The sequence below is a fragment of the Vespa mandarinia genome, chromosome 6 (assembly GCF_050613455.1).
Source record: "Vespa mandarinia isolate Hongniang chromosome 6, ASM5061345v1, whole genome shotgun sequence".
Taxonomy (NCBI): Eukaryota; Metazoa; Arthropoda; class Insecta; order Hymenoptera; family Vespidae; genus Vespa; species Vespa mandarinia.
Window position 1 is genome coordinate 869,199 of NC_140815.1, and position 12,927 is coordinate 882,125.

The following is a 12,927-nucleotide window of genomic DNA, read 5'->3' on the forward strand; positions in this document are numbered from 1 at the left end:
GTCACGAAGATGTAAATCGTTGGATGTAATCGTCTTCATAAATTGATGTTCGCGGATGTACGTAGACATTCTCCTCGTAAAAGATGGCAGCTTCGGCGTGACTAGCATCGTTCTAGAAATCAATATAGAAGAATAGAGAGAGAGAAAGAGATCGCGATAGAGGGCGGCTTCGTTGTTATTAGTAGCGACGGTAGTAGTGGTGGTGCTGGTGTTGCTGCTGTAAAAGCATCCCCCATGCATGTCGTCGAGCAACCATCAAAAGCGAGACGCGCACGGGTTTCGCGGCCACGTTGGCAAATAGAGAAGATGCCATAGCTATAGCGAGAAATCAAACATCTCAGACGTAATCTTTCTTTACCCTCATTTTAAACCCTTTCCTCGTCCTATTTATCCTTTATTCGTTTCTTGCGTTCTTCGTTCAAATCCCTCTGCTTGCCTGTCTCTCCCTCTCTCTCTTTTTCTCTTTCTCTCTCTCTCTCTCTCTCTTTCTCTCTTTCTTTCTCTCTCTCTCTCTCTCTCTCTCTCTCTCTCTCTCTATTTATCTATTTATTCTACCTATCTATCTATCTTTCTATCTCGCTCGCTCGTTTGTCTCGACGTTCAACCCCCGATGGTGAATCAATAATTAAGGTGACAAAGTGCGGTGATTGCGCGATCGTGTCGGTCCAAGATGTCGGTTAAGGTGAGTCCTCGAGGATCGTTAACACGCGATGAACTCCACGAAACTTCGTTTTTCTCGCAAAATTTTTCTTTTTTCTCAACTACGTCAAGGAACGGACGAGTCGACTCTGTCGAATATGTTGATACAATTATTTTCTTTTTCGACCTTGTATATTACGTGATACTTATTCTAACGTTTAATACATTTTATATATTTTTATTTATTTTGTCTATTATGTTTTTTTTAAGGTTCGCGCGCTTTCATGTTTAACTTCAGTATTACGTCAGCTCGATTGTGCTTTTATGAGTCATCAAGCAAAGATGCATTTTACGAAGAATAAATTTTTCTTTTAGTAACGATAAAAACTTTAGCCCATTATTGTTTTCGGCATAATACTTTCCTCGTATGATTATCCATAAGGTTTTCTTTCCTCTTTCTATTTATATTTTTCTGTCTCTTGATTTTTATTGTTTTATATGGTTCTTTCTTCTGTAAATAATAAAATATTTATGTAACAAATATTAACTCGGTATGTGTATACATATGCTTTTCTCATAGGAATTGAAAATCACGAACATATGTTCGAGAGTATTTGTAGGTACCTACATATGTTGAAAAATCTTTGTTGCTTTCGGATAAGTCTTATACTAAGCTTTTCTTTTATAATAACACTGTGAAGGATAAAGAGAAAATTGTATATACATACATTGATATGGAGATATGGATACTAAAGAAAGTTGTTACAATTTACACTTACATGGAGCGTTTTGCAAAAGCAATTCTCATTAATTAATAATGCATTATATATAATCTCCGTTATTTTTGTGATGCAAAGCATGTAGGAGTATCAAAGGTCCGATTATTTGTGTCCCAATCAAACGAAGACTTTATGTATCGTTTCGTGCCTCGATCACATTAACTCCGACAATCGTATTAAATAATGTCCTACATTGCTATTCAAGTGACTATATAAAGTAGCCACGTTAAACTCATTTTATTGCTGAACGCAAATGGACAAATTTGTAGCACGTCTATTTCTTTAAACAGACAGATATGTCTATGTAAGATCTTTTTTATCTCAAATTTTTTAAATATTTTTATATATGATGACAAACTTTAAATGTGTTAACATATAAACTCAAGAAATATTCGAAACGAAATTAAATTTCTAGCTATTCCATTTTTCTTTTAAGAAAAGAATGCTTTATTTATTATCAATTCGTCTATCGAGTTATTCTAAAAGAGCAGATATAAAGTTCATAACTCGAACTTATCGATTAGCGTCATTATTTCAATGTTCCCATTTCCTCTCTCTCTCTCTCTCTCTCTTTTTTTCTTTATTATTCGTAAATTCAACTGATTGTGAATGTAAGAGGAACATATAAAACATATATATAACAAATATATATATATATATATATGCGCATCAGAGAATGAAATATTCTAATGTCATTAACGGGCGCCACAAGTGTCCGTTTCCTGCTTGCTGTGAGATACATATGTATATATATATATATATATATATATATATACATATATATATATATATATATAGGCTAGTAGGAAGAAAACAGCGGGGGGTTTGTAACGCACATATTAATGCACGGACGCACGCAAGCAATGGAAATACGCGTGCTCTCTTTTGCGGCGCGTGCGCGATTGCGTTGAATCTCGCGCTCGCACGCACGTGAGACGCATGAGTCGCTCGATGCTCGCAGTCGTCGTTTGGACATCGAGCTCGTTGGTTTCCGAATGTTTTCGGTCCTCGACGCGACCAGTTTGTCGATCGTGAACGGGTGAACCGTTTCCGCGGTCACTTAAAAACAAACGGCAGAGTGTGTCGGTAGTAGTCGGTGTTTCGTAAAGACCGTTTGCTACATTCTCGACTGTTATTGATTTTCTTGCAAGATATTTATCACGTACTTTATCTTCGACCCATTCTAGTTTTATAATGATACAAACCAATTTCTAACTAAAAAGTTCTTATCGTATTATAAATTTAATTTAAATGTTTAGGTAATTGTGTATGGTAAAAGGTAATCGTTTTAAATATTTACCGAAAAGCTTTTTAAATAATTATCTTTTTCGAAGATCATAAAATCAAATTCGATTAAAATATAGCTTAGTTCTAAATTGCTTTGAAAACAATAAATAAAGGATTTTTCATTAGCTGTTCTTTTTTATTTTGATTTATATATCATGCAAACTTAAGGTTTCTTTTCGCGAAAACAAATGGAGTCGTTTGTATATATAATGAAATACTTTTCGAAACAGTAGTTTCGTATTTAAATTCAGTCATCAATCGCAGATTCCTTATTGGGGTTAACATTTGTTATAACAAATGATTATTAAAACTAAATAAATAAACTAAAAACAATTTTAAGGGATTGGGAAGATAAAGGTCAGGCGTTACGGACGATAAGAAGAAATTATAGTTCATATTCATCCAAATATCATTAATTGAATTTTTGGAGGATTTGTTCCTCTAGAAATTGGAGAATTTTACAAAAAATTGAGAGCGATAAAATTGCTCCATGAAATCTTGGATAGACAAACGGACTATATTTTATGTGGAATAATATTTTATATGATTAGAATGTTCATCATTTATCATTATTATTATTATTAATATTGTTCTTATTATGTTATACATACACATTGTTAATATTATATAAAAAATTTACATAGATTTATTTAGAGAAGTCGAGTAATGTAAAGAATACAAATTTTATCTTCTATTTAGAGATCTCGATAAGAATAATATTTATAGTAAGAACGATAAGATAATCGAAGTAATGCAATTATTTATGCACTACGTTATCCATTAGCATCAATGTTGTTTTTTTATGCCACCAGGACTTGATATTACTTGATATCATTTTTATATGCTATCCATTTTTACGATTATAACGAATCTAGGTATCCATGGACAACGGGCGATAACGAGATCGTGTATCGATCGTATGAACAAGTCTTTGCAAAACTAAACGTTTCGTTGTGCTTCTAGATAACATGTTTAAAATTAAAATTAAAGTTAGGTATTAAGGGGACTGTACTCGACTCGTTTTCTTAGGTAGAAAGATTTTTGAGTAAAAAGTTTTACGAGATTATGAAAATGAAAATAGACAGGGTAAGACGTTAGGTAAGAAGCATTTGTTTAGATCAATGATATGAGAGATTAAAGTACATTTTTACATACTCAAGTACGTAAATATGTATATACATATTCAATTTAGACACGTTACTTTGCTTTTGAGATGTTGCATTTATAGTTTGGTTGTTTTTTCAAATCATATTTGCAACACATGGAATTGTGTCATGGTTCGTTCGTTTGCCTAGTCAACGGTCAGGGATTAATCTCGAGCATATTATTCAACTAAACACATCACAGAACACTATCACGTTTAATGCAAAATTGGTCTTAGCAATTATTTCTATTCTAGTGACGTCTCTTTTTCTCTATTTTACTACGAACTATCCATTACGAAATCATTTTTGCAACGTTTACTTAACAAAGTGAAATAGATTTCTTGGAAAATCGAACGTATGAAATGTCATAAATCGCAATCTTCCGATATTATAAGCGTACGCACACGTAATATGCATATATGCATATATGCACATAAATATATATTGGTCAATTATTTTCATATGTGCGAAAAGAAGGAATTATTTTTCGAGTGATTTGAATGCATAACTCTTGCGATTATTTGAAACAGCAAGGGCAATATTGTGTGTGTATATATATATATATATATATATATATATATATATATATATATATATATTATATATATATATATCTTTTTCACACACACATTATATATATATATATATATCTTTTCACACACACATTATATATATATATATATATATATATCTTTTTATTGGGCGAATAAAACAAAACACAAAAGCAATATAATCGAATAGGTATTCAATCTGAACTTTAACATATTCGGTGATAAACCAAGATATGTAGTATAATATTTTAACAATATTGAAAATTACGACGTGCCCCTATCGGATACTCCGAGCTTGTATACGTTACAGCAGATACAGAAGTTTATATTTTTAGACTATGTCTAAATTAGAACAAGTTGCTGTAAATTTGGCGTTTTCGTGAACTGCCAAAATTACGAACGCCGTATGCGATTTTACTATATTATCGATTTCTTCCTTTGATAGTTTTGTTTTTCGAAGAAAATCTGTGTTTTTCGAAGAGCTTACGAACGTTCGTACGAAATTAGAGAAACGTATTTGGAATATGTTTATTTCGATTTGAGTAATAATTTTTGTATAGGAAAACGATTCAATTTTATGTTCCACTTTTTTCTCTTTTTCTTTTGTTTTTGTATATGTGCATGTTTTTTTATTTTGCTACTGTCGTCTCGAATTTACTGTAGCCAAATTTACCAAGCGGAATTAATGAAGAAGTAATTGCAAAACAATTGAATCGTATTTTTCATTTTTTTTCTATTTTTACTTGGCCAAGCGTTACGTTTTGAGTTTGTATTAGTATGGATATCGAGAAATCGTAAAGATATTCGTTCTAGTAATGACCGTCCTATTTTAAGATAGAACTGCAAATTTTGAGCTTATCTTTGTTTACAGGATCTGCGATCGTCATCGACGAAGAAAAACAAAAGCTTTGCAAGAATACTATCGTATTCTTTGTGTAAATAGAGTTTTTCTGTCGGATTTCAAATACTCTTCATTTCATTTTTCTTTTTTTTTCTTGTTTTATTTATACAAACCAGCATTCTTATTTCATATTCAAAGAATGAATAATTAAGGAAATAATTTACGTGGTAATTTAGCGCTATAAATCACATTCTACAAAAGTTACTTTTATACGGTTAGATTGTCGAATATTCATTTCATGTGAGACCGAAAAATATCTGATTACATTGTAGACTTACGTATTAAAATTCTTTTAGATGACGAGGTATAAACAAGCAGAGTTCGAGGACGAGGACAGCAGCAGCATTGGCTCTGTGGCATTAAATAGCGAAGGCATTAGTACTTCAGCTACTCACATTAGGTACTATTCGGTAAGTTTGTTAGAAATAAAAATGATTATTTCAATGATTTTAACTTAATTACATATTGTATAGATAGTACTCGCAAGAATACGATTAAACATTAGATGCCATCGAAGTACATTTTCGATCGATTTCTGATCGATATTTGATTCCTGCAGGAATTTTATCATTCCGATCGTTTTGTTAAATTGAGATGATAAAACTGACAAGGATTTTGCGCTCTACTGCGCTGTTCTACAAATTGCAGCTTAGCATCGAATTGAAAGCGGACATTGAGTAATTTATATGCGGTGAAAATGATGCAATCGCTTTCTATATTCTTCGCTCTATATTTGCCGGTTTCATCGTAGACGCGAGACTGAAGAAGAATATTTCCTTCTTCGATTTTATTTCTGTTTCTTTATTTCATTATACTAGATGTTAGATAAAAATAAAGGTCAAGCAAGCAAATTCGTAAGATCGTTTTTCGAATTATTATCAGACTCGATCATTACTGACTATACTTCCCTTATCTTGTTACTTAATTACTTGTATATCGGTATATAGGGTACAACGTTATGGAGAGCAAGGAATACTTTAGAGAAATGTCTTTTTATAATATGTGCTTGTTTGCTATTGATGGTAACAGTACTGTCGATAGTAATCAGCGGTAAAAGCAGTTGGAACAAAGGACAATACGTACACGTCGGGGTTCACAGCGAAAGTAAGATATTACTATTACTATTATTATCATTATTATTATTATTATAAAATGTTTAGCATGCGAAAAAAAATATGTATTTTCTTTTTCTTTGAAAAAATCAATCTCTTTTTATCAAATAAACGTGATCTAATGTGAAGTAGATAAGAAATTTATTATATATCGATAAGTTTATAATACTTTAAAACGATAAATCCTAATTGATTTATACATGATAGATGCTAGTTATTGTCTCACGGAACATTGCGTGACGGTGGCAGCGACGATTATAAACAGTATAGATCATTCCGTGAAGCCATGCGATGATTTTTACGAGTATGCCTGTGGAGGTTGGATAAAAAAAAATCCTATGCCAGATGGAAAGAGCACATGGGGAATATTCGCAAATATGGAGCAGCAAAATCAACTCGCGATTAAAAACGTACTCGGTAATATAATTTCAACGATAATATTAATATTATCGATTATTCGCGATCGAATGAAATGTGTAAACATTCACTCCTTTAGAGAAGCCTTTTAGTGAAATGAAATCTAAAGCAGAGAAAAAAGCAAAGAATTATTATATGTCGTGTATGGACGCTAATGAGACCGTCGAGGCGTTGGGAGCTCAACCTTTGCTCGATCTTTTGGATACTATTGGCGGTTGGAATATATCCGGTAACTTTAGCATCGATCGTTGGTCTCTACAAAATAGTATGCATATATTGCAAAATGTTTATAACATGGGCGGATTGTTCTCTTGGGCGGTAAATGAGGACGATCGTAACAGTACCAGATACATAATTCAGGTTGTATTAGATAAGACAATTAATGAGAAACATTTATTTTCATGATTGTATCATTGCTAATAATGTTTCTTTCCTTTTTTCTTCTCTTTCTAAAGATCGATCAAGGCGGGCTCACTTTACCAACGGCAGATAATTACCTGAACGTGACCGAGCATGGTAAAGTATTGACGGCTTACTTGGAGTACATGACTAAGGTATGTAACCGCGTTTTTGTAGGTACAAAAATAGGCGCCTTGACCGAATTGAGTAAAAACATTCGTTCGCAGATAGGCGTGTTACTTGGAGGAGAGGAGAATTCAACGAGGCGACAGATGCAGGACGTGATAGCTTTCGAGACAAGATTGGCGAACATTACGACGCCTCAGGAGGAACGTCGGGATGAGGAGAAGCTCTATCATTTAATGTCTTTGAGCGAATTACAACGCAAGGCGAACTTTGTGAGTATGATTACTACTAGCCTGATAACATCGAAATAGATAGAGCATCGAAACTTAAAGGCCAATGTATCTATTATGTCAGATGTCATGGGTGGACTTCTTCCAAAACGCAACGCGTATAGTTAATAAGAAGATAAACAGTAAGGTGATGATCGTTAATTTTGCTCCTGATTTTTTCGCTAAGTTGACGAACCTGGTACAGGAATATAACAAGACGAACGAAAAGAAAATGTACGTATCTTTATACTTTTATTCGTAAACGTTATTTCATATCTTAATTGTTTGTATGACCGTTTAGAAAAATAATTCAAAGTAAAATATGTTATTCAAATAGACGATAAGCAAAAGCTTCATTGAACGTTATTAGAGAAAAGAGGAACCCAAATCGATACGCTTCTTTTTGTATTGCCATCCTTCTCTATTTTTTTTCCGCAGAATACTGAATAACTATCTGGTTTGGCAGACCGTGAGGTCCCTGACGGTGTTTCTTTCGAAGCCATTTCGCGATGCTTACAAAGTCTTGAGGAAGGCTCTTGTTGGCTCGGAAGGGAGGGAAGAGCAATGGCGCTATTGTGTTACTGATACAAATACTCAGATGGGATTCGCTGTTGGTGCTATGTTCGTCAGGGAAGTGTTTCATGGGAAAAGCAAACCTATGGTTCGTTTTGGTCAAATACGGTCAAATATTTTCAGAATTTATGTATTTTCATTTATATTATATAATTAATTATTATATTTTCTATCATATAATTAATTTTGCTATTATTAATTCTTAAATAAATCGGTACGTCAATTGTATAAGATAACTTTCAAAAATCACGATAAAAATTATTTGACAATCGTAGAAATTAATAAACGATTTCAATAATCGATTTTAGGCAGAACAAATGATCGATGAGATACGTCGAGCCTTTACGAAGAATTTGAAGAATCTTGAATGGATGGACGCTGATACAAGGATGGCGGCAGAGCAAAAGGCTAACGCGATCACCGATATGATCGGTTTTCCAGATTTCATTCTGAATCCTAGCGATCTCGATGAGCGATATAGAGATCTTTTGATTAAGCCAAATGAATACTTCCAAAATAATATAAGGGTGAGCAAATACACTTTAAAGAAAGCTCTTGAGAAACTTGATCAACCGGTAAACAAGTCCGCTTGGATCATGTCGCCATCAATGGTGAATGCTTATTACACGCCAACGAAAAATCAAATCGTATTTCCCGCTGGAATCCTTCAGAGTCCTTTCTATGATATGCAAAATTTTGATAGTCTTAATTATGGTGGCATTGGCGTTGTTATGGGTCACGAACTCACTCATGCTTTCGACGATCAAGGTGAAAATTTGATAAATTATTCATTTTAATTGATTATATTAATTATAGATTAAAGTGAGATCATTCAATTAATAGTTAACAAAAAAGAAAATAAAATACAATTACGAAAGTATTCCTTTATATTATTTTATAAATAATATTAAATTCAACATCGTAGGTAGGGAATACGATTTGCATGGAAATTTGAATAGATGGTGGAACAACGATACGATAGATAGATTCAATAATAGAACGGAATGCTTTGTGGAGCAGTACAATACGTATGAGGTACAAGGTCGTCACGTGAATGGACGTCAAACTTTAGGTAATATTTAATACTTATACTGTTTTTACAAAACGTAAAACGTTTTTCTGCTATTCCTATGATTTTTTCTGTTCTATTTTTAGGAGAGAATATCGCCGATAACGGTGGACTCAAAGCAGCGTACCATGCTTATTTAGCAACACTTAAAACCGAGAAGGACCAATTGCCGTTTCCTGGTCTTAACCTAACGCATCGTCAATTGTTTTTCGTTAATTTTGCCCAGGTACGAAGCGTATCTATAATATAATCGAGCGATTTTTACTTTTATTTTTATATACACTCTATATACGTGAGCATATACTTTGAATAGTTTCCACCATCCGGCCGCTAAATGGCGTTTAAATTACATTTATGATCACACACACATACACTATATATATATGTTTATATTATATGCAGAGTATTCCGAAAATATTGGTACAACCGAGCAAAGAGTATTTCCTCGTGAAAAAATAAGTAGAAAATGTAAAGTATAGTTATTACATATGAGGTTCCGTTTTTAAGAAAAAGAAGTTTAAAAATCTCTTAAATACATTTGTATTTACCGTAAATTTCGACTTGATCATTCGAAACAAATACAACAGTACGATAGTAGCCACAAGAGGAAACAATAATAATATTACATGTGTTGTTAAACACAAACACGAATAAAAGCAGATCTATCAAATCGAAACTTACAGCAAATTCAAATTTTAAAAGTGGTTTTTCCTCGAAAACGGAGCTTCATACGCAAAAATTGTATTCTACGTTCGCGACTTATTTCTTTACGAGGAATCACTTCCTGGTTAATTATACTACTACTGTTGGAATATACTGTATATATATGTACGTAAATTATATTTTCGACTATTGTACTTATAGTGTTTTTAATCTACACAGATATTGAATTATAATCTTATCGATAGGTGTGGTGTTCTGCTGAAACTTCTGAATTGACAGCTCTCCAAATTGAAAAGGATTCTCACTGTCCACCGAAATATAGAGTAATAGGACCTCTGACAAATATGGTTGAGTTCTCAACGGAATTCGATTGTCCAATAGGTTCGAGAATGAATCCGGAGGAGAAATGCGAAGTTTGGTAACGTGCCGGAATTAGGAGCGATTCAATGTCGATCTCGTTCGATGGAATCTTTCTTGTTGTATGTAACGCTGTGTGATCGTCGAACTTCCTTTTAGAAAAATATCTTGAATGTCAATCGACGAAAGATTCGTCTCAACGCGGATTTGATGAAATGAGCTTCTATGTATCATCATCAGGATCATCGATAATATTCGTTCTCTTTTTTTGCGAAATTTTTCAATGAGGAAGTTACGACCGGTCTCGTAAGAAACATTTAAAATTACGGAAAATCTTGTAATTTTGGTATATATATGTACGTCGGTACAAATCGAATAACGAATGCTCCGTTTATATGGTTGACGATAATAATCTGTATCTAAAGATGATTACTACTACTTCCATGCGAATTAAATTCGTCCAATGGTATTCCGATCCTTTTGAATCGTTGATTGGCTGTGAGCGGATTGGACGATCGAATGCCTAAAATTCCTTAGTCGAAAATCGACGAACTATTATAATAACGATAGCTTCTGTCTGAGAAGTGTCTTGCAATTCAACGATTCGAACGTATCGAGTAGTATTCACATAATGTTGGTTCTACGAGAATTTGGCTATGATTCGAGATAATAGAATGGTTTTGAACTTAGAGAATCGATATGAAAGTTGGCTAAGGACCATTTTAATGAATTATTAGCGCTTCTTAGTCAGGTTATGTTTGAGAGTTACGTTATAAGCTCGAGTATTTCTCAAACTTTTTACTTTTTAGTGTATTTTCGTCCACGGTTCATCGAGATAAAATCGATCCAAGAAAATTTTTTAAACGACGACAGATCCTTTTTCACTTTTATACTCGAAATGATTCTCGGTGCATTAGAACACGCGAAAAATGGACTTCTTCGATTCTACTGCTTTATGAGTGAAACGACTTTTAACGTTCATAAAAAATAAAATATGTGTATATATACTACTATCGCGTATACTAGTTCTGTGATTCTCCTTCGCGTTTACAATTACCTAATTTTCGTATATCACGTACGTTCTATTTTTTATTTTATTTTTCTCTTATTTTACTTGCTGTTATAAAGATTGGTCAATTTTTCTCGAGATATATTCGCTCTTGATCGGACCCAGCGATCGATGTTGTCGATGGACCGAGGAAGAGACATATCATTACGGTGCCATAATTTCTGCAGGTAGGATCTAGTGTTGTATTTAAGAAACTTATTTTATGTATAAAGCTAAGAATACTTATATCTAATATAAAGTATAAACGAGGTTAGGCAATTTGGTGATGTTGGAAAAATTTGGAAGCTCACATCTTCGTAAAAGGTAAAAATAAGAAAATATTTTTGATTGTATTATTCGAGCATTTTCATTATAGAGGTATATCTCAATAATACATACATACGGTGTTTGAACGAATCAAATACACGATTTTTTCATGTATAAAATATGAACGATTGCAAAAATAACGAAATGGTACGTTTATCAATGATAGCGTATCTTTTCTTCGCAACAAAAAATTGATTCGATCTCTACATACAAGAGAAGATTATTTTATCAATTCGAAGTAAGCCATGAGAAAATCGTTGTTTGTCAATAATTGTTTTATTGCTACACATTAATTAACAGGTAGAATGCATCACAAGGAAAAGAAGTAATGAATATTCATGCAATCGATCAATTTTTACATAGATTTATTCCAAATAAATAGTTCCTTTATTGTTATTTTCTTCAAATAATTTTTTTCGCGATCAGAGGAAATAAAATATATAACGTACAGAAGTTATTCGAGAAATAAATTATTTTATATCGCGAGAGCTTAGAATTATCGGTAAGTTGATCGAACAGTGAGAAAGAGAGAGAGAGAGAGAGAGAATTGAGAAGACAGTATTAATACAGTACCTAATGATAAATCCATAGGCGATAGGTGGTGTTTATAATGAAACAGCAATAATCGATTACGTGGGAGCCAAAATGAACAAATGATAACTATAAATAGTAAAAATCAAATAGTGTGGTGATACTTCTCGGCTTGTCCACGATTATCGGTTGTTGCATATTTGGTACGATGGTTGATGCATTGCTGGATGAAGGATAATAGTTACTAAATAGCGATATTATTCTATTTGTGCAGCGATGATTACTTATCTGACGTTCAGAGTAAATTATATGTATGACTAGCGGCGTAACTTACAGATACGTTAACAGGATATCGAGGATATTTTTATGCTTAATTAATTATATCGTTGATTCTAGTCGGTAAAAAAGGTCACTAAAAATTATATATATATACATATACATATATATATATATATACACAAGTACACAGACACACATATACATATAAATACTTACTTTCAGCCGTATTTGTACATTGCCATACAAGTTTTAAAGAAGAAATAAAAATATTAAATTGTGTGTAATTTTGTTCGAAGTACATACATAATGAAAATCACGCCATGATAGAAAGAAAGAATATGATGAAATAATCGGTAATGTAGAGCATTTGTTATCGACATTATTCTTTACCGATTAAAAGAGGGCTCTTTTAAAAACAGATGTAAACTTTAATTAGTAAAATATGTTCCTAAAAT

The 12,927-nt window shown here is 32.8% G+C and overlaps 1 protein-coding gene across 5 annotated transcripts; it reads left to right on the forward strand.

Annotated features, from left to right (window-relative positions):
• The first annotated feature begins 220 nt into the window (after nt 1-220).
• Nep3 (M13 family metallopeptidase neprilysin 3) lies at nt 221-12,898 on the forward strand. Of its 5 annotated transcripts, none has more exons than XM_035886361.2 (13): nt 221-682; nt 5,599-5,712; nt 6,250-6,406; nt 6,622-6,831; nt 6,911-7,191; nt 7,287-7,385; nt 7,458-7,628; nt 7,711-7,859; nt 8,064-8,286; nt 8,507-8,966; nt 9,124-9,270; nt 9,354-9,493; nt 10,176-12,898. In XM_035886361.2, the coding sequence occupies exons 1-13, from the start codon at nt 671-673 to the stop codon at nt 10,350-10,352; spliced, it is 2,340 nt and encodes a 779-aa protein (XP_035742254.1). In that variant the 5' UTR covers nt 221-670; the 3' UTR covers nt 10,353-12,898. The 5 variants fall into 5 exon arrangements, with proteins under 5 accessions (XP_035742254.1, XP_035742257.1, XP_035742256.1 ...); XM_035886364.2 differs by lacking the exon at nt 221-682 and adding an exon at nt 2,390-2,677; XM_035886363.2 differs by lacking the exon at nt 221-682 and adding an exon at nt 2,390-2,697 and having other exon boundaries at nt 10,176-12,897.
• Nucleotides 12,899-12,927: the final 29 nt, after the last annotated feature.

Excerpts from the sequence above, each read along its gene's own strand:
- Nep3 (XM_035886361.2), top strand. Across the intron at positions 7,192-7,286 it reads GTACCAGATACATAATTCAG|ATCGATCAAGGCGGGCTCAC; the intron begins GTTGTATTAGAT and ends CTCTTTCTAAAG. Across the intron at positions 9,494-10,175 it reads TTTTCGTTAATTTTGCCCAG|GTGTGGTGTTCTGCTGAAAC; the intron begins GTACGAAGCGTA and ends TCTTATCGATAG.